The 20,739-nt window shown below is 44.1% G+C and overlaps 1 protein-coding gene across 3 annotated transcripts in view; it reads right to left on the bottom strand.

The window, feature by feature from the left end:
* LOC144481917 (E3 ubiquitin-protein ligase NRDP1) overlaps nt 1-20,739 on the bottom strand; it is an 87,099-nt gene that overhangs the window by 16,144 nt on the left and 50,216 nt on the right. For all 3 annotated transcript variants that reach the window (XM_078201080.1, XM_078201082.1, XM_078201081.1), the window contains exons 4-14: nt 19,754-19,868; nt 18,889-18,951; nt 18,081-18,182; nt 16,074-16,229; nt 14,915-15,048; nt 12,749-12,836; nt 10,728-10,904; nt 9,195-9,412; nt 8,407-8,510; nt 7,119-7,288; nt 6,085-6,207 (exon numbers count right to left, since the gene is read on the bottom strand). In XM_078201080.1, the coding sequence (XP_078057206.1) occupies nt 6,085-6,207; nt 7,119-7,288; nt 8,407-8,510; nt 9,195-9,412; nt 10,728-10,904; nt 12,749-12,836; nt 14,915-15,048; nt 16,074-16,229; nt 18,081-18,182; nt 18,889-18,951; nt 19,754-19,868 (1,450 nt within the window). The remainder of the gene's footprint in view (nt 1-6,084; nt 6,208-7,118; nt 7,289-8,406; nt 8,511-9,194; nt 9,413-10,727; nt 10,905-12,748; nt 12,837-14,914; nt 15,049-16,073; nt 16,230-18,080; nt 18,183-18,888; nt 18,952-19,753; nt 19,869-20,739) is intronic.

The following is a 20,739-nucleotide window of genomic DNA, read 5'->3' as shown; positions in this document are numbered from 1 at the left end:
TTCCCCCACCCCCAAGAATTCTCATATCTTACGAAATTTTGAAGGTTCATTCACTTTTCCTGGAACCAAGCCAAAAGGTATGCCTTCTAGAATTCACTTTAATTCTCTAAAGTGTTCCAGCTATACTCCAAGGTAAGATTCTATGGGGGTCCTTACATTAGATTTTTTGGTCATACAATCATCAACCTTTTAACAGACCCCACAACTGTGAGTATCTCAGCTCCTTGCTCAAGTTGTTGGCAGATCCGTAACTTTCCAAGCTAACTCTGCTGGCTGTTTCCTGCCACAAGGCTAAATGAGGGCCACAGTACAGTCCCTGCAGCAAATCTTCCAGCTGCAATTTTCTCAATCCAAACTGAGATAGAACCCCAGCCACATTCCATACAGTGAACAATGAAGTTCGTATTTTCTCTGCTTGAAGTGCAGGCTTAATTAGCTAACATTTATTTTCTTTGGCTCTCCCAACTCTGAGCTGCAGCCTACGCAAGAACAATTCTGCAACTGCCCCTACCTGTTCCCATACTGAACTGCCTGCTTCTGTCAGAAAACACAGATAAATTAAACACAATAACCTTCTAACCGAGGCTCCACCCTGACTCACTATCACTATGGCAACGTGACATACTTTGTGATGGTTCAAACATGTTACTTTACCTTCAATGTGACTCTTTGATTATGTAACCCATATGAATAATTTCTATCTCCATTGGAGTTTTATGACCACCTTTCCCAGAATTTCTAGCTTTTAGCTTCTTCTCTGCAGATAACTATAGACACCCCGCTCTACCAGGAGGTCGAGAAATTGGTCATCTATTGTTGAATGTTAATACTTCTAACTCTGACCTTGAAGATAAACACAGTTTAACTTTTAACTATAATTAACTTTAGGCTTCTTTGAATTGCATCTACTTCAGGATTCCTCATCAGTTTTTCAAATCAGATGCCCCTAGTTGTAACTTTAATTCCTAAATCAAGAAGTTAAAAAAAAAAGAAATCATGTGTATATTCTATAACATAGAACATAGAAAGCCACAGCACAAACAGGCCCTTCGGCCCACAAGTTTCGCCGATCACATCCCCACCTCTAGGCCTATCTATAGCCCTCAATCCCATTAAATCCCATGTACTCATCCAGAAGTCTCTTAAAAGACCCCAACGAGTTTGCCTCCACCACCACCGACGTCAGCCGATTCCACTCACCCACCACCCTCTGAGTGAAAAACTTACCCCTGACATCCCCCCTGTACCTACCCCCCAGCACCTTAAACCTGTGTCCTCTCGTAGCAACCATTTCAGCCCTTGGAAATAGCCTCTGAGAGTCCACCCTATCCAGACCCCTCAACATCTTGTAAACCTCTATCAGGTCACCTCTCATCCTTCGTCTCTCCAGGGAGAAGAGACCAAGCTCCCTCAACCTATCCTCATAAGGCATGCCCCCCAATCCAGGCAACATCCTTGTAAATCTCCTCTGCACCCTTTCAATGGCTTCAACATCTTTCCTGTAATGAGGTGACCAGAACTGCGCGCAGTACTCCAAGTGGGGTCTAACCAGGGTCCTATAAAGCTGCAGCATTATCTCCCGACTCCTAAACTCAATCCCTCGATTAATGAAGGCTAGTACGCCATACGCCTTCTTGACCGCATCCTCCACCTGCGAGGCCGATTTAAGAGTCCTATGGACCCGGACCCCAAGGTCCTTCTGATCCTCTACACTGCTAAGAATGGTACCCTTCATTTTATACTGCTGCTCCATCCCATTGGATCTGCCAAAATGGATCACTACACACTTATCCGGGTTGAAGTCCATCTGCCACTTCTCCGCCCAGTCTTGCATTCTATCTATGTCTCGCTGCAACTTCTGACATCCCTCCAAACTATCCACAACACCACCTACCTTGGTGTCGTCAGCAAACTTACCAACCCATCCCTCCACTTCCTCATCCAGGTCATTTATGAAAATGACAAACAGCAAGGGTCCCAGAACAGATCCCTGGGGCACTCCACTGGTCACTGACCTCCATGCAGAGAAAGACCCCTCCACAGCCACTCTCTGCCTTCTGCAGGCAAGCCAGTTCTGGATCCACAAGGCAACAGCCCCTTGGATCCCATGCCCTCTCACTTTCTCAAGAAGTCTTGCATGGGGGACCTTATCGAACGCTTTGCTGAAGTCCATATAGACCACATCCACCGCTCTTCCTTCGTCAATGTGCTTGGTCACATTTTCAAAGAACTCAACCAGGCTCGTAAGGCACGACCTGCCCCTGACAAAGCCGTGCTGACTACTTTTGATCATACTAAACTTCTCTAGATGATCATAAATCCTGTCTCTCAGGATCCTCTCCATCAACTTACCAACCACTGAGGTTAGACTCACCGGTCGGTAATTTCCCGGGCTGTCCCTGTTCCCTTTCTTGAATATAGGGACCACATCCGCAATCCTCCAATCCTCCGGAACCTCTCCCGTCTCCATCGACGATGCAAAGATCATCGCCAAAGGCTCCGCAATCTCCTCCCTCGCCTCCCACAGTAACCTGGGGTACATCCCATCCGGTCCCGGCGACTTACCAACCTTGATGCCATTCAATAGTTCCAACATATCCTCTTTCTTTATGTCCACATGCTCGATCCTTTCTGTCCTCCGCAATCCAGCAGTACAACCACCCAGATCCCTTTCCACCGTGAATACCGAGGTAAAGTATTCATTAAGCAGCTCCGCCATTTCTAACGGTTCCGCACAAACTTTTCCCCCTTCACCTTTTAAGGGTCCTATGCCTTCACATCTCATCCTTTTACTCTTGACATATTTGTAGAAAGCCTTGGGATTCTCCTTAATCTTACCCGCCAAGGTCTTCTCATGACCCCTTCTCGCTCTCCTAATTTCCTTCTTAAGCTCCTTCCTACATCGCGTATACTCCTCTAAATCCTTAACACCTCCTAGCTCTCTGAACCTTCTGTACGCCTCTCTTTTCTTATTCACCAGGTTCATCACAACCTTCGTGCACCACGGTTCCCGTACCCTACCAACACCCCCCTGTCTCATCGGAACGTTGTCATGCAGAGCTCCAGACAAACATTCCTTGAAAATCCTCCACTTTCCTTCGGTACTTTTCCCCAAGAATGCCTCCTTCCAATTTACCCGTCTAATTTCCTCCCTGATGACACTGTATTTCCCTTTACTCCAGAGAAACACTTTCCTAGCCTGCCTGACCCTATCTCTTTCCAATGCTATCGTGAAGGAGATAGAATTATGATCGCTATCCCCAAGATGCTCACCCACCGAGAGATCCTCCACCTGTCCAGGTTCATTAGCCAGCACCAGATCAAGAACAGCCTCTCCTCTAGTAGGCTTATCCACATACTGTGTCAGGAAACTCTCCTGGACACACCTAACAAACTCCTCTCCATCCAAACCCCTAGCCCTAGGGATATTCCAATCTATGTTTGGGAAATTAAAATCTCCCATCACGACAACTCTGTTATTCCTACATCTCTCCAGGATCTGTTTCCCCATCTGCTCCTCAACATCTCTGTTACTATTGGGCGGCCTATAGAAAACACCCAGCAAAGTTACCGACCCCTTCCTGTTCCTAACCTCCACCCACAGAGATTCCGTAGTCAGTCCCTCCACGGCGTCCACCTTCTCTACAGCCGTGACACTATCCCTGATCAACAGTGCCACTCCCCCCCCTCTCTTGCCTCCCTCCCTGTCCTTCCTGAAACATCTAAAACCTGGCACCTGAAGCACCCAGTCCTGTCCCTGAGACATCCAAGTCTCCGTAATGGCCACCACATCACAATTCGAAGCAGCAATCCACGCTCCAAGCTCATCCACTTTATTCACTACACTCCTGGCATTAAAATAGACACATCTCAGACCTTCAGCCTGAGCACTTCCCTTCTCCCTCACTCGTCTAACCTCCCTCTTACCCTGTCTACATTCCTTATCTATTTGCGAGCTAACCTCCTCGCTCTCAGTCCCCTCATTTCGATAACACATGAATTATGAACCAGATTTTTGCAACAGAATGCAGAGAGCTTAGATATCAAGCACTCATGTGTGTGGTTGTGGGAAATGCATTTGGCTTTTTTAAAAAGTGGAGTACCAAGGCACACCATCTAGTGATGTGGCATAGGTTCAATTCACTTTGACACTCAGCCCAATCAAGCAATTCACATATTCCTTTAATTCCCCCCTTCCTTCAAGTACCCGTCTAACTTATTCTTAAATGTTAACATGGATTCTGATTCAATTGTTACCTCAGGTATTGCACAGCAGTCTCACAACCTTCTGCACAAAAAAACGTTTCTCCTGCTCTCCAGAATTCTGCTGTGGCTAATCAGTCATTTTTTAAAAATTCATTTGTGGGACGTGGGCATCGCTGGCTGGCCAGTATTTATTGCCCATCCCTAGTTGCCCTTGAAGGTCTGTTGAGAGTCAACCACATTGCTGTGGCTCTGGAGTCACATGTAGGCCAGACTTCCTTCCTTAAAGGGACATTAGTGAACCAGATGGGTTTTTCCGACAATGGTTTCATGATCATCAGTAGATTCTTAATTCCAGATATTTTTTATTGAATTCAAATTCCATCATCTACCATGGCAGGATACGAACCCGGGTCCACAGAACATTAGTTGAGTTTCTGGATTAATAGTTTAACGATAATAGCACTAGGCCATACTCCCACATCAGTCAAAGTTCAAGCCTCAGACCAGAGATTTGAGCACATAACCAGGCCAGCACTTAGAGGGTGCTGCACTCTGAGGTGCTGTCTTTTTGATGAGATATTAAGCCAAAGTCCTGTCCTGTCTCTCAGGCAGATATAAAAGCTCCCAACACACTGGTTCAAAAACAAAAGCAAGGATTTTTTCCAGTAACCTGTGACCAACATTTATCTGTCAACCAACATCACTATAACAAATTATCTGGTCGCTTATTGCTTTCTTGTTTGTGGGACCTTGCTATGAACTAATTGTCTTTCCTGCATTTCCTGCAACAGTGACTACACTTCAAACTTACTTCATTTGATGCGAGGTGTTTTGGGAGATTGTATGATCGTGAAAGACATTTTATATGAAAACAAACTTTTTCTTTCATCTATTTCATCTTATATAAATGTCCCCTCATTCTGATACGTTAATCCCCCAAAGACCAGGTTCAACCTTGGTTTGTTTTGAGTTGGTTGATCACAGACTACAATAATGAAGATCCTGCCCCTGATCCCTGGGCACTGTTCATTGCTGTAAGGTATTGCACAGATACCAGGCAAGGTCACAATCCAACTTAGAACATAGAACATAGGACAGTACAGCACAAAACAGGCCCTTCGGCCCACGATGTTGTGCCGAGCTTTATCTGAAACCAAGATCAAGCTATCCCACTCCCTATCATCCTGGTGTGCTCCATGTGCCTATCCAATAACCGCTTAAATGTTCCTAAAGTGTCTGACTCCACTATCACTGCAGGCAGTTCATTCCACACCCCAACCACTCTGCGTAAAGAACCTACCTCGGACATCCTTCCTATATCTCCCATCACGAACCCTATAGTTATGCCCCCTTGTAATAGCTCCATCCACCCGAGGAAATAGTCTTTGAACGTTCACTCTATCTATCCCCTTCATCATTTTATAAACCTCTATTAAGTCTCCCCTCAGCCTCCTCCGCTCCAGAGAGAACAGCCCTAGCTCCCTCAACCTTTCCTCATAAGACCTTTCATTTACGTAGGCAGCATCCTGGTAAATCTCCTCTGCACTCTTTCCAGCGCTTCCACATCCTTCTTATAGTGAGGTGACCAGAACTGCACACAATATTCCAAACTTGATTGATATGCCTCCCTCTTTGGGTAAATATTCTACTGACATTTACCATCAAGACTCATAAGTGAAGAAGGGCTATTTAGGTTTGGTACGGAGGACAGCCAATGTCTGTGAAACCATACTCCAGTACATGTTAGACCCTTCAGGAAAAAAAATTCTGTCATTGAAGGAACATTCCAACTCTTGACTAGAGTGCTCAACAAATAGATTTGTCTGTTCTTCAGCAGTACCAATTATTACAATGAGCTACTCAAAGGGGGTCTCATACCTCCGCACACTTGTCAAGCTGCTCCAAAGTCAGTTTCCACATTTCCTCAAGTTCTTCTTGGGACTTTTCTGAAGTAGAAGCAAGTGGTTTTGCTTTTGGCTTCTTCCTTTTGGGTTTCTTTTTCTGTTTCAACAAACAGGGAATAATCAAACAGCAGCAATCGGAGCAACAAATTGGTACCAGACACCAAGTCTTGCATTTTGAACCCCTCCATTGCCTCTCACCATCCCTCCACTCCCTGCAACCCTCCTAAATCTCTGCTCTCTTTAAATTCTGGCCTCTTGTGCATCTCCCGATTTCCATCGCTCCACCATTGGCAGCCTTGCCTTAAGATACCTGGGCCCCAGGCTTTAGAATTCTCTCCTCAAACCTCTACACCTTTCCTTTAGGGCATTTAAAACCTGTCCCTTTGACCGAGCTTTTGGTCATTCATCCCCAATATCTCATGTGATTCGGTGTCAATGCGTTGTCTGATAACACTCCTGTGAAGTGCCTTGGGGTGATTTTACTATGCTGAAGCTGCTACGTAAATGAAAGTTGCTGTTTCTGATTTCATCCTGATTTTCAGTGATCTTACAAATGCAGCTATAGCAACATCTGGAGGAAGAATCAATGAGGCCCAAAAGCACATTTTTTTCCTCCAGAAATTTGCTTTACAGTAAACTCCCCAGGTAACTCTATAGGTTGGTGAACCATGTGGTACAGAGGTAGATTCAGTAATTCTTGGTCTGCGCTGAACTTGCTGACCTCAGTTTACTGGTTGGAAAAGCAAACCTAAAGTCTGCAATGACACTAGGAAAGGGCAGGACCAGGCTTGATCAGCCAAACAGACCGTCAATACTCACAGAATAATAACAGTTTTGGTGAGAAACTGGGTGGGGGGACATTCCCCAGAAGAAAGTTTACACCTTCGGGAAAGGAAATAAAACTTTAAAAAAAAACCTTGCCCTGAAAGCAACAACCATCAAATCTGGAGAAGTGTGGAAGTGATTTAAAAAGTAAAGCTCAGTGTGCAAGTCAAACACAACCATTACCTGCACAAAAAGGTTATTTTTGCCTTTACAGAATTTCTCGATCATCCGGATGAACAGATGGGTAGTTTCAATGAGGTCCTTCAGGAAGGATTTGGGTTGCTTGGTTGCGTCATATTTTCGGAATAACGTTAAGAATAACTCCCGGAATTCCATAATATAGAAGATATTACCTGGAAATGGAACAAGACATAAAATCGTCAGCCAATTGGGTATGCAGATTTTAAAATGAAAGCCGTGTCCTTTGATATACGAGCTTTTAACCATGCAATCCCTTTATGTAAATTATTTCCACCATTTTCTCTTAACCCTCTCTGCTCCAAGGTGAACACTTTCTCTAGTCTCTGTATGGAACTAAAGTCCCTTGTCTTGGGCATTAACTTGAGAACAATATTGACTTGTTTGTTTAAACGGGAAAGGGTGGGGAGAGGAAACTCCTCTTTACAAATTAAAGAGGATCAACATCTTCCCTGCTGTTGAAGAAATGATCCTGAAGAGGCTAAGATGCCCTCTCAATGACCATTCTCCTTATACTAGGTGACCTTGTACCACAGCACCATCAATATAGCTGTTAAAAGCATGCACCATTCCTTGTCAGGAATTGTCCAGCACTGTGTGGAACTTCCCAATAGTGGCACAGCTGAGATAAGCAGCTCAGCACAGGAATAAAGGGGAGAGAAAATAAAAAGTCTCTGGTACCTCGTGCCTTTTATTCATGTGCGAACCTAGCCCAGGGTGCTGTATGGACCACATTGCAGCATCTGTCTTGATCTAGTTGTTGGAGTGGCTCAAAGGGTACACGCTGGTGTCTCTGTGCGTAACAGACTGCCAGCAGTTGGATTGCTTTGCTGCAAAATGCTGCATGTCTTATGGTAAGCAGATTTAGGACTGAGTTGAGGAAGAACTTCTTCACACAAAGGGTTCTTCACCCTTTGTGTGAAGAAGTTCTTTCTCAACTCAGTCCTAAATCTGCTTACCATAAGACATGCAGCATTTTGCAGCAAAGCAATCCAACTGCTGGCAGTCTGTTACGCACAGAGACACCAGCGTGTACCCTTTGAGCCACTCCAACAACTAGATCAAGACAGATGCTGCAATGTGGTCCATACAGCACCCTGGGCTAGGTTCGCACATGAATAAAAGGCACGAGGTACCAGAGACAATCCATGGAACCATAAGAAAGCAGAAGTTAACAGCTTGAAGGCAGAGCGAGCTTCTCAGGTCAAACACTTGTATTCAAGTACACATTGCAAACTGGAACTTTATAGCACCTTTAAAAAAAAAATCCTACATTTGATAACTCTGGCACTCTCGCGCAGATTTCCATCTTTGGAGTGGTCCATTTCGTTGATTGTATTGAGCAGTTCTTGGTAAGCTTTCAGTGCTAGGTGCATTCTGAAAGAAGAGAAGAGGAGTTTTAACTGAAGTACAAGTTGTCACTTTTTTTTGGTCGCATATTGGATGAAGCAGAGTATAGCGTGACACAAAGGTAGTGAAGACAAATGTTTCACCAATTTCACCCTTGGACTGTAGAAAGATTCGGAGTAATTGCACTTTGGCACTAACAAGTTAGGCAAAGATTTTCCATTACATGACTCACACCAGAAACCAGAGCTTGCTGTGTGTTTGAAGCTGTATTTTAGAAGGAATGGAATGGCAGGTGATGATACAGTCACGGAGACACAGACAAAAATAATTTGTCAAAGCTACCCCAACGGCTGAGTGAGTGCACATGCAGAATTGGGCAAGAGGTCCAAGAACATCCTAGGTACAATCTAGTCTGTCCTGAACTATCCAATATCAGGACAGCACTGGAAATACGCATGGAATAAAAAGTCAGGGTTTCCACTGCAGCAATGTAACAAAGATCCAGGACTGTACCCCAGGAAAAGTAAATGAAAGAAAGGTGGATAAAACTGAATGAGGAAAAACAAACAAATATGATAAATGCAACAGGGTGGAATCTAAGAGAAGCAAAGTGTGTCTGACATTTTATCTCTACCCCCACTCAAGTTAATAGAAATGGTTGATAAACCCAGCAGTCTCACAACTTCGACTGCTGGAATGAATCCACTGTACCGTCTTGACCAGGAACTGGCCGCTGCCTTATCAGTCAGCATCATCTCGTAGTAGTTGGTGATATTGCGCTCCACAAAGTGAAATGCTCGAATGCTGACCGTCTCCGACACCAGTTCAGGACAGAATCTGTGTACCCGGTTAAACTCCATGAAGAATGACATGGCCCAGAGGTAGTAGGTCTCATCAAACTGCTGTGCCTTCTCACGAATAAGGTTGTCCTAGGAATGGAAAGAGCACACCCCAATAGGTTAAACGTCCAATTCCTGTTTGCATTATTTCAGTCACTTCTACCTGTGACATCTCCATCAGAGTCCCTCCAGTTCACCTCTCCAAGAAAGAGGGCACTTTGCACTTTACCAGAGAGTAAGAAGACCTCTCCCAGTTCTCTGAGTAGCCACCGGAATGCTTAGGTCTCACTAATAATAGGAAGGACCCAAGCTGGCATATTTTCAAAAGAATCCTAATAGCAAGATTCACACATTAACTAGAACTCCCTATTATATGAAGCAAAGTTTCTTTATGCCTGCTGTTTAAATAAAACTTTTGAGGTCACTGCTGTTTATTAATATGCAAATCTTTCAGGAGGAGAAAGAGGACACTATCTTGCTTCTCAGGGTTAGTGTTCTAGGCCCAACAGTCTTTAGCTGCTTCATCAATGACCTTCCTTCCATCAGGTCAGAAGTGGGGATGTTCGCTGATGAATGCACAATGTTCAGCGCCATTCGTGACTCTTCAGATACTGAAGCAGTCCATATCCATGTGCAGCAAGATCTGGACAATATCCAGGCTTGGGCTAACAAGTGGTAAGTAACATGCACGCCACACAAGTATCCAGGCAATGGCCATCTCCAACAAGAGAGAATCTAAACATCACCTCTTGGCATTTAATGGCATTACTGCCATATAAATACTGTGACTACAACAGCAAGTCAGAGGCGAATAGTTCAACTCCTAACTCCTGAAAGCCTGTCCACTATCTACAAAACACAAGTCAGGAGTGTGATGGAATGCTCTCCACTTGCCTGGATGAGCGCAGCTCCGACAACACTCGAGAAGCTCAACACCATTCAGGGCGAAGCAGCCTCCGCTTGATTAGCATCCTGTCCACCACCTTCAGCATTCACTCCCTCCATCATGGTCGCACAGAGGCAACAATGTACATTTTTAAGATGCACTGTAGCAACCAGCCAGGACACCTTCAACAACACCTCCCAAACCACTACCATGTAAAAGGATAAGGGCAGCACTCACTGGAACACTATCACTTTGCAAGTTCCCCTCCAGGCGAGGCGGCATCCTGACTTGGAACTATTGCTGTTCTTTCACATCACTGGATCGAAATCCAGGAACTCCCTCCCTAACAGCACTGCGGGTGCATTTGCATCACATTGACTGCAGCAGTTCAAGAAGGCAGCTCGCCACCAGCTTCTCAAAGGTAATGGGGATGGGCAACAAATGCTGGTCTTGCAAGCGCTGCCCTCTTCCCATAAAAGAATAAAAAAGGAATGGTTCTCATTCTCATCTCAAACATACCTTTACCACATACATGAGCCGGTTGTAACAATTCTCCAAGAAATCGACACAGAATTCCTTCAGGAACAGCCTGACATTCAGAGCTGAGCGTCGCTTACTCTCCACCTCTTTTGCTGCTTGTTTCCTTTTTGGCACTCTGTTAATCTTCTTGCCACAGTCATGGCTGTAATTTTTCAACTAAAAAGATGATTAGAATATTAAATGTTGAAACTGATTAAGCAACGGAGTGAAAAATAAACTTACTACACCTCCTGCCCTGAGCTTACTCCAGCTCACATACTGTAGTGTACAAATGGTCCAACACAATAACATTGAGAGCGCCATGGGGAAAATTACATGGGCAATTTAAATTTTTTTTTGAGTTTTCTATTAATTTAGAATGCCCTTCGAAGAAGGAAGAGACTCAGTAATAGGATAACATATGAATGACATTAATAAAAGTGTTCAATAATTTCTAATCTGGTCGAGGGGTAGGTGAAAAAAAAAGCAAATCTAAGCAAGGTATGTGAGATAAAGATAGCTTCGAGATACCCCACCTGGTGATGACAGTTTGGAATCAAGTCAATACTGTGTGTCAGGATTCTGTAATCTCCGTAACCTCTGCAGTATTGCAGGACACAGTTGATAGATCAGTCAGCCTGACTCACTAATGAAACCTGGAGGGGTATGGCCGTCACTGGGGGCATGGATTCTTTACACTCAGCTCCAGATAACTAATGCCCTAAAAAGAGTGCTTTTAGCCAAATAAGTTTACCAGTATTCTACAAAGGTTAGCTGTATGTTTCAGACTCTAGCAGTGCACACGTTGCACTGTGGGCCTGTGAGCCTTGGCCAACCTATGACCTTGGGTAAGTGGTCTGTCTCGCTGTGGGTAGAGTGTGCGCATTTAGCTTTGAACACAATCAGTGTCTGATCTCTGAGTAACTTGTTCTGGCAATTCTAAACATGATGATGGATTTCTACGATGCCAAACAGCAGAGGAACCAAAATCATCATTGCATTGATGGATTTTACAACTGCAATAGAGAGAAATATCACTCGTGTGATACAGAGCCGACCAAGTGGCCCCAGGCTCCATCCCCAGTTTGTGCTGAATTAGCTGGGCCACATTGCTCTTGGGCTATTTGTATGTAAGCACTTGCAACATGTTACTATGTTAAAGGCACTGTACAAAAGCAAGTTATTCTATGTGAAGGGGGAAGGCATGCCAAACGAGAAGAAGAAAATACTGCCAGAATTCTGTCTCCTGATCACTATTTTCTAATGCCATTGGATAGAGGGCGAGTGTGCAGATCTAGTGAGCAAGGATCAAATTCAGCTGTGACACATTCTTTCTAAAATTACATAAAATGGGTCTGGCAGAAGAAAATAAAAAATTGGAACAACATATGCCAGTTACTGAACTGGCACCATGGGACATCCAATTATGCTATTTACTCTTTTTCCAAAAACAGCACATATTCAGAGGGAATAATATGATACAACTAACTACCAAAGGAATTATTAAAGCTGTCAATAAACATTAACAACCACAAACATTATAAATATGATTAAATTCAGATTTTTCACTTGTATCGTAATTTAGTAATGTCATTGAAACTTCTATTGCGTAGAGTTTAAAAACCTACCACCAAGAACACCCTGCAGATCGAGGCTGCCGTCTTTCGTGCAAGAGAACAAGGACTTACTTTTAGTTAATTCATTCAGGGGATGTGGCCGTCACTGGCAATGCCAGTGTTTAATGCCCATTCCTAATTGCCCTCAAGATGCTGGTGACTTTGATTTGAAATGTTTGATACTAGGTTTTTGCAAACTGATAATAATCAAGAATAAAGACAATGAATGGCCTTACCCTGGAATATTGCTTCAAAATACTCTGAAATATTACAGTTAAGACATCATTTAAGCTGTTGCCTTTTAACCTACCTGAACTGGTTGGCAGAGTTGGTAAAAGGGAGTGTAGTAAATGGTAGAATATAACTTCTTTAAAACTCCTTAATATCTGTAATACTTTCACTCACTTTGTGGACACCCATGTGGCAAACAACATCTCGGTCTGCAATCGACTTCAAGCCTTGTATGAGGTATGTCCCCCCAAAACGAGAATGTCTAAAACAAACAAAGTACACACTTGGTAAACAAGAGATCACAGTCTAAAAAAAAATCTTCCATTTCAATATTTGTGCCCTTTTTTGGATCAACAATCTGTTTGCCTGGGATTTAAATAAAACAGCAATGTTTGTTGGGAAAGGGTAGGTAGACTGAGTGATCTGATGCAAGTCCGTACCCAAGCTTCCCTGCGGGTAGGAAGAGCAGGGACAGAAGGAAAGCTGCTCATCTTCACCTGCTCTTGCGTTAATAATAGCTTATGCTGTAGCATTGCTGAGAATGGCACAGTGAGAAAATATTTGACAAAAAAAAAAAGAAACATCACTTAATGTTTCTATACAGAAGCCTTACATATAATAGAGTGTACGGTTGCTGTCTGACCCGTCACTCCCCACTCCCAACAACCCGGGTTAGGAAGAATGAAGTACAATCCATTTTGGATATCTATCACTTTGGAGATCAACTAATTCATCAGAGGATGAATTTGCTTTCCCTGCGTCCTACAAGACAAAATTCTGAAGGAGGAGGAAGTGTTTTGAATGGAATTTTCAGTCAAGACTCAAATTCCAAATCATGCCTCTTATCAGCAGTTAAAAATCCAAATACCTGAATGAGTAAATCTCTGTCAAAGGTTTATTCTTCAACAGTGCAAGGGTACAACAACATAAAAGTATTAAATCCTTCAGCGCAAACCTCTTAATGTTACTCTGTCTTATTTTGTCAGCTTGGTAAACGATCCTTTCTCACTGGAGGCTTTAAGAGAAAGACATTTCCAAATATTTTGTATTTCTAATCGATTCTGCTGCTTGTGTTTTAATACGTAGTAAGTCTTGTTCCCCTATCAGTCCTGTGCTCGCCTAACTAGTGGCTCCTGGCTAAGCAACACCCTGACTTTTAAATTCTAATCCATGTTTTCAAATCCCTCCATGTCCTTGCCCCTCCTATCTCTGCAATCTCCTCCAGCCCCACAACCTGAGTGGATGATCTATCTTGACCTCCTATGATGGAATACTCTCCAATTGCCTTGATGGGTGCGGCTCCAACAACACTCAAGAAACTCAAAATCACCCAGGACAAAGCAGCCCCGCTTCATTGGCATTCCATCAACCACCTTAAACATTCACTCCCTCCACCACCAAGGCTCAGTGGCAGCAGTGTGCACCATCTACAAGATGCACGGCAGCAACTCACCAAGGCTCCTCAGACAGCACCTTACCGTCTAGAAGAGCAAGAGCAGCAGATACATGGGAAGACCATCTGCAAATTCCCCTCCAAGTCACTCTCTATCCTGACTTGGAAATATATCATTCCTTCACTGTCACAGAGTCAAAATCCTAAACCTCTCTCCCTAACAGCACTGTAGGTGCACCTACACCACAGGGGCTGCAGCTGTTCAAGGCGGCAGCTCACCACCACTTTCTCAAGGGCAATTAGGAATGAACAATAAACACTGGCCTAGTAACACCCACATCCCATGAACAAATTAAAAAACTCTACAAGATAGCTACACTCCTCTAATTTCCAATTGTAATTGCTCTACCATTAGTGGCCACGCCTTCAGTTGCCTAAAGTTTAAACTTTATTTATTAGTCACAAGTAGGCTTACATTCACAGTGTAGTTACTGTGAAAATCCCCCTAGTCGCCCACACTCCGGCGCCTGTTCGGGTTACACTGAGGCAGAATTTAGCACGGCCAATTCACCTACCCAGCACGTCTTTCAGACTGTGGGAGGAAACTGGAGCACCCGGAGGAAACCCGGGGAGAATGTGCAAACTCCACACAGACAGTGACTCAAGCCGGGAATCGAACCCGGGTCCCTGGAGCTGTGAGGCAGCAGTGCTAACCCACTGTGCCACCGTGCTGCCCCAAGCTCTGAAATACTCTCCCCGACACCTCTCTACCTCGCTTTCTAGGCTTCTAGCACTTGAAGGGAATTCAGATAGGAGACAGGACTACAACATGGTGGTACCAATTCTTCAACCCATGCGCCTTTCAAATCAAGCACGGCACTCTGCTCTGAGCAAAAGGGCTCTCTGCAACACAAAATCTCAAATATTTCACCCATCTTGATTCTCACCTGGTGCCTCTTTCAAAAGTTCTTTTCTTCTTTGCAGCCAGCTCTCTCTGCTTTAAGATTTCGAGCTCTCTGGACTCATCCTCCTTCTCCTTCACAGTTTTTGCTTGCCCTGTAGTGGCAAGCTGGTCAGGTTTCTATAGGACAAATTCCCAAGTTATCACGCTATTCAAATTTCTCCCACTCCATTTGCCAAAACTGAGCAGTGACAAAGAAAGTCTACGTTTTCTTTGTCAAGGACGTGTTTGTGTCACTCCTAGAGTGGTGATTTTTGTGCTGGTAGTAGCTCAGTTGGTACATGCCTGACCAAGGTACAGAAAAGGTCGGTCCTTAGATTCAATGCTTGACCTGCACCAATTTCAGAGAGGGCAATGGACGCATATTACAACTGGCCTCAGGATCTTAACAAAATTCAATGATAATAAAATAACAAAAACAAATCAAACCTGCTTTCAGGCCTTTGCGAATGCCACTGGGACATACTTAAGAGCAGCTTGGGACAATTCTCTCCTTACTGAGGTACACAAAGAGTTAAAAACTTGCATTTATATAGTGCTTTTCATGACCTGAAGAGGTCCCCAAGTGCTTTACAATTAATTAAGCACATTTGAAGTGCAGTCACTGTCATAATGTAGGAAACACAACAAGCTATTTGCACCGAGCAAGGTCCCAAAAACAACAATGTGATAATGAGCAGATCATCTGTTTTTGTGATGTTGAGTGAGGGATAAATATTGGACAGGACACCGGGGATAACTCTCCTGTTCTTGTTTGAAATAGTATCAAGGTATCCTTGCCATCCATGCAAGAGGACAGACAGATCCAAGTTTGATCTCAAAAACGCACGTCCCACAGAATGGTGCTACCTCAGTACTCCCACTGGAAGTCTTTGGAGTGGAATTTGAAAGCACAATCTCCTGATTCAAGAGGCAAGAGTTCTACCCACTGAGTCAAGACTCCCACACAGCCTCTATTTCCTACAGCAACACTGCTCAAATCAGGGAATGTGAGCAGAGAAGTGGGTACCAAAGGGTGTTCACCATTCCATTGCGCGCTGGTATGAAAGAGTTCTTCTGATTGAAGCTAAAACAGCATTCTCCCTAATCAGGCTCCATTTCTTCTACTTCCCCCTCCCCCGCACTGTGCATGATTCAGCACGAACCTGATCTCTGAACATGAGGGAGATTATTTCCAGTATGTGCATGGCCCACTGTTGCTCCTCCTGGGAAGTAGCTAGAAACTTAATCAGATCATCCATCCCACTCATGTGCATCGCCCATAACACCTTGTCATGCACACTGGCATCATCATCAATATTCTGCGTGGAAAATAAAAATGAGCATAAACAACAGAATAAGCAAAATTCCACTCAAAAAGCAAACTCAAGAAATACAACATAATCAAGATGTTGTAATGGTTTAGAGAACTTGTTTGCCAAGTTACATGGTCTTTTTTTAAAAAAAAGCCATTTCTATCTATCTCCTTGTAACATGGAAGTACTGGCCAAGAAACAAAAAAATGCTGGAAACAGCTGCTCAGACAGGATCTGTGAAGAGAACGGGGTTAACGTTTCAGGTCGAGGTGACCTTTCATCAGAATCATTCACATTTTTCTTTTGTATTGTAGTAATGGCTATGACCCGGGAGCCTGTCACCTGCCTTTACACTCAGCCTCAGCATAAAGAACATTCTGGATGCCCCAGTAAGTAAGTTCACAGAGTATTGCATTGAGGCATACAGGAAGGTTTGATGCTAGAAGTGTTTTGTGTCCAATTCTGTGCACCACACTTTGGGATAGATGTGGAGACATTAGAGAGAGTGCAGAACAAATTACACAAATTGTCCCAAGAATGAGTGACTTCAGTTACATGGATAGACTGGAGAAGCGGGAGTTGCTCTCCTTTGAGAAGAGAAGGCTGAGAGGAGATTTGATGGAGGCGTTCAAAATCACGATGGTCTGGACAGTGTAAATAGGGAGAAACCATCCCCACTGGCAGAAAGGGTCAAGAGCCAGGGGACATCGATTTATGGTGACTTGCAAAAGGACAGAAAGGCAACAGGAGGAAAAAAGTTTTTTTTTAAAAACACAGTGAGTGGTTAAGATCTGCAATACACTGTCCAAGAGTGTGGTGGAGGCAGATTCATCAGGGATTTGAAAGGGAAATGATTACTTGGAAGTGAAAAAAAAAAATTGTAGGGTTGTAAGGAAAAGCACTGGGGAATGCGGCCAGTTGAGTTGGTGCTGGAAAAAATCGGCAGACATGATGGGCCAAATGACCTCCTTTTGTGTCTAACATTCTATAAAGAATAGCCACTTGAGTGAGGTGACTGCTTCCAGCACATGGAACCAAGCTCCAATGATTGCAGAAGAAGGGAAATAATTTACTGAGGGTATTATTCTTGATGAGGGAACCTTTCAACAGTTTTATCATTGATGAAGAGTTAATTTACTCAAAAAAAAGGGTTTAGTATTGATTTTACAGCTTGTGACTAAACAAGATACAGAACAGATAGGCCAGCAAGTTTCTGAAATTTCAGTGATGTGGATACCGTAATTCCCACTTCAATCGGTTCTTGGGATTGGAGACTTAATACAATTGAGGAATTTTCAATAAAACAAAAGGAGAGACTAGTTTAATCTCTCAATCTGAGGAGAAACCCGTCATATTTCATCCGTTTCCCCAACAGTATTGAAAAATACCATACAGTATGGTGCACTGTAGCTTTCAACTGAGGTTTGTTACTGCCATTTGCGATGCTTCCAATATACACCCAAGTCACGTCAGTTATAGATCTGTGCTACTTTTAATTATTTTCCTGACCTAACCAAGAATCTAGAACTGTGACATTTCGTTGCAAAAACAGCAACTGCACAATGATGCAGATTAGGTACATAATGGAAAGTAAAAAATTACATGATCATAAGAATATCATAGAGAATTCCACAGGTTCGCGACCCTTTGATTGAAGAAATTCTTCCTCATCTCCGCCCTAATTGGTCTAGCCCTTACCCTGAGACTGTGTCCTCTGGTTCTAGGTTCCCCAAGCAGGGAAAACATCCTCCCTGCATCTAGTCTGTCCAGCCCTGTTACAATTTTTCAATCAAATCTCCTCTCATCCTTCTAAACTCTAGTGAATACAGGCCCAGTCGGACCAATCTCTCCTCATACCTTCTCCTCCTCAGGATCATGGGGTACATGTAGAACATTTCGAACCAGCAACAGGATCCTTTCAATTAATAGATTATCCTCCTCCTGCCTCTGCTCCCAATCCTGTTACAGAAACATCATGTGTTAAATGGGGGAGAAAAAAACCTCACAACCATGTGCGCAATTCTTGTGACGAGTATTTATTGACAGCAGATAAACACTTCAATCCTGTCCTCAATGGACGTCCACATGTAGTTTCCAGCAGGAGAACAGTAATCAGCAGCAGAAACCTGTGTCCGGGGCGACACGGTGACACAATGGTTAACACTGCTGCCTCACAGCACCAGGGACCCGGGTTCGATTCCCGGCTCGGGTCACTGTCTGTGCGGAGTCTGCACGTTCTCCCCGTGTCTGCGTGGGTTTCCTCCGGGTGCTCCGGTTTCCTCCCACAGTCCAAAGACGTGCTGGCTAGGGTGGATTGGCCATGCTAAATTCTCCCTCAATGTACCCGAACAGGCGCCAGAGTGTGGCGACTAGGGGATTTTCACAGTAACTTCATAGCAGTGTTAACGTCAGCCTACTTGTGACAAATAAATAAACCATATTCCTCTCTGTCCTCCCTAGCCCAGGGAAGGTTGAGACCAAGTGGAGGAACTGGAATCCTGTACTGCCTGTGATCGCCACTCCACACCAACGCTGCCCGAGATCACCAAGCTCCGCACCAACCCGAAACAAAACCTGTGTACGGCGGAGGAGCACAGCGGCTGCTTTTTTTAACCCACTGAGTTATCCCAGGTCAGTTTTTCTTTTTAAATAAAGTTTCACTTACCAGCTGCAGGAGATGATAAAGTTTTTCACTGAGCACTCCAAACACCTTTTCATCTGCAAACGCCTACAACATAAATACAATGGTTTAATTACACTCAACATTCAGACTGCTTCCAAAATAAAGTGCAATTAATTAGGTACAAGCTAGCAATCATTCTAGATTTCAATGCTAAATAATCCTACTGGAAGCCACTGCATTTCTCAATAAAATGACCTTTTAGTTTCTGACGGGTTAGGTATCTCCCCAACCAACCAGGTGCCCCAGCTCTTTAGGTCACTGTGGCTGATGGTTTGTTGACTGAGTGTTACTCAAGATAAGCATACACCAGGGCCACTTCCTCCTGTATAATTGTATTCCATTACTACAACCTTTTGATGCTTCCAAAAATGAAAATGACGGTTTCCCATGAGGTAAGGAGATTTGAAATATTCTTCTGTTGGATCATAGAATCAAAGAATCCCTACAGTGCAAAAGGAGGCCATTCAGTCCATCGAGTCTGCACCGACTACAATCCCACCCAGGCCCTATCCCCATGCATTTACCCTAGCTAGTCCCCCTGATACTAAGGGGCAATTTAGCATAGCCAAAGCCCCCTACCCAGCACGTCTTTCAGACTGTGGGTGGAAACCGGAGCACCCGGAGGAAACCCAAGCAGACACGGGGAGAACGTGCAGACTCCACACAGATAGTGACCCGAGGCCGGGAATCGAACCCGGGTCCCTGGTGCTGGGAGGCAGCAGTGCTAACCACTGCGCTGCCGTGCTGCTCCAGATGTAGCTGACAATTAAGCAGTTGACTGGAGTCTCAGGTTCAGACATAAACTCCAAAAGAAGGTTGGCCTCTTCTCCTTTCTTTATGTACTTGCCTCTTTGTACCGTTGCAGATATGTAACCGCTTGCATAAAGTGATGTCTGGAGGTAGGGTTATCAGGAACCTTCCCAAAACACAGAAGTGCTGGCTGTGTTAGATTTACCAACAATCTAGAAACAAAGCACGGGAGGAAAACACCAGACATTACGCAGTGTTACAAATGAGAAAACAATTATTCAAATTGGTACATTAGCTCTCCACTCAAAACTCCTCTGTCAACAGTGTTGGAGGCTTTTAACATTCATCGTGTCCACATCTGACACATATCCCATCACCTTTTCTAGAGGATGTTCCTGTTCATGTGCCAGTTCTGGGTGCTGCAGCTCCATGTTCTGGCCACCAGAGGGAATCCTAGACCTTCAAATTCCTCTGGCAGCCATTTTAGTAAAGGTGAACACACACCTCAGGGTTTCGATTACAGCCTGGACTTTCATGATTTCTGAAAATCATGGCAAAAATCCCAGAAATGGTCAAAATTTCTAAGTCCCAAACCCGGCATTTCAAATCTTCCACAGGGGTGGGGACTGGAGTCGGGCCAGGGTCCACACATGCAGAATTTGTGGAGGCAGCTGGCCACGTAAATTTCCAGCTGTGTCCACTGAAATGGGATTTTGGAAGAACAGGAGTGTGGAATCCAGAGTGTGGAGATTAGAACAGGTAAGAGGAGATTTCTATGGATCATCAGAAGGTAAGCTACCGCATTGAATAAGGTCCTGGGACACCTTTGGGACAAGTAAGATACCCTTTGCAATTGTTAAATGTAACATGATTATGCACATTTTACGTGCAAACTCATTGGAATTGACAAAAGTGTAAAAAAGATGTCCAGCTGTCCAGGAGATGTTAAAGAGCTCTCCAGCCATCAAATCTATCTGGGAAGTGTCCAATCTGTCAAGCAACTGTCCAAGGATACTAGCTGAGTTGGCATTGGTGGGGGAGCATGGGTTGGCACAAAGCTAACATGGAATATGGGGCAATTGG

Source organism: Mustelus asterias, chromosome X (assembly GCF_964213995.1).
Source record: "Mustelus asterias chromosome X, sMusAst1.hap1.1, whole genome shotgun sequence".
NCBI lineage: Eukaryota > Metazoa > Chordata > Chondrichthyes > Carcharhiniformes > Triakidae > Mustelus > Mustelus asterias.
This window is presented reverse-complemented; position numbering and strand designations above follow the sequence as displayed.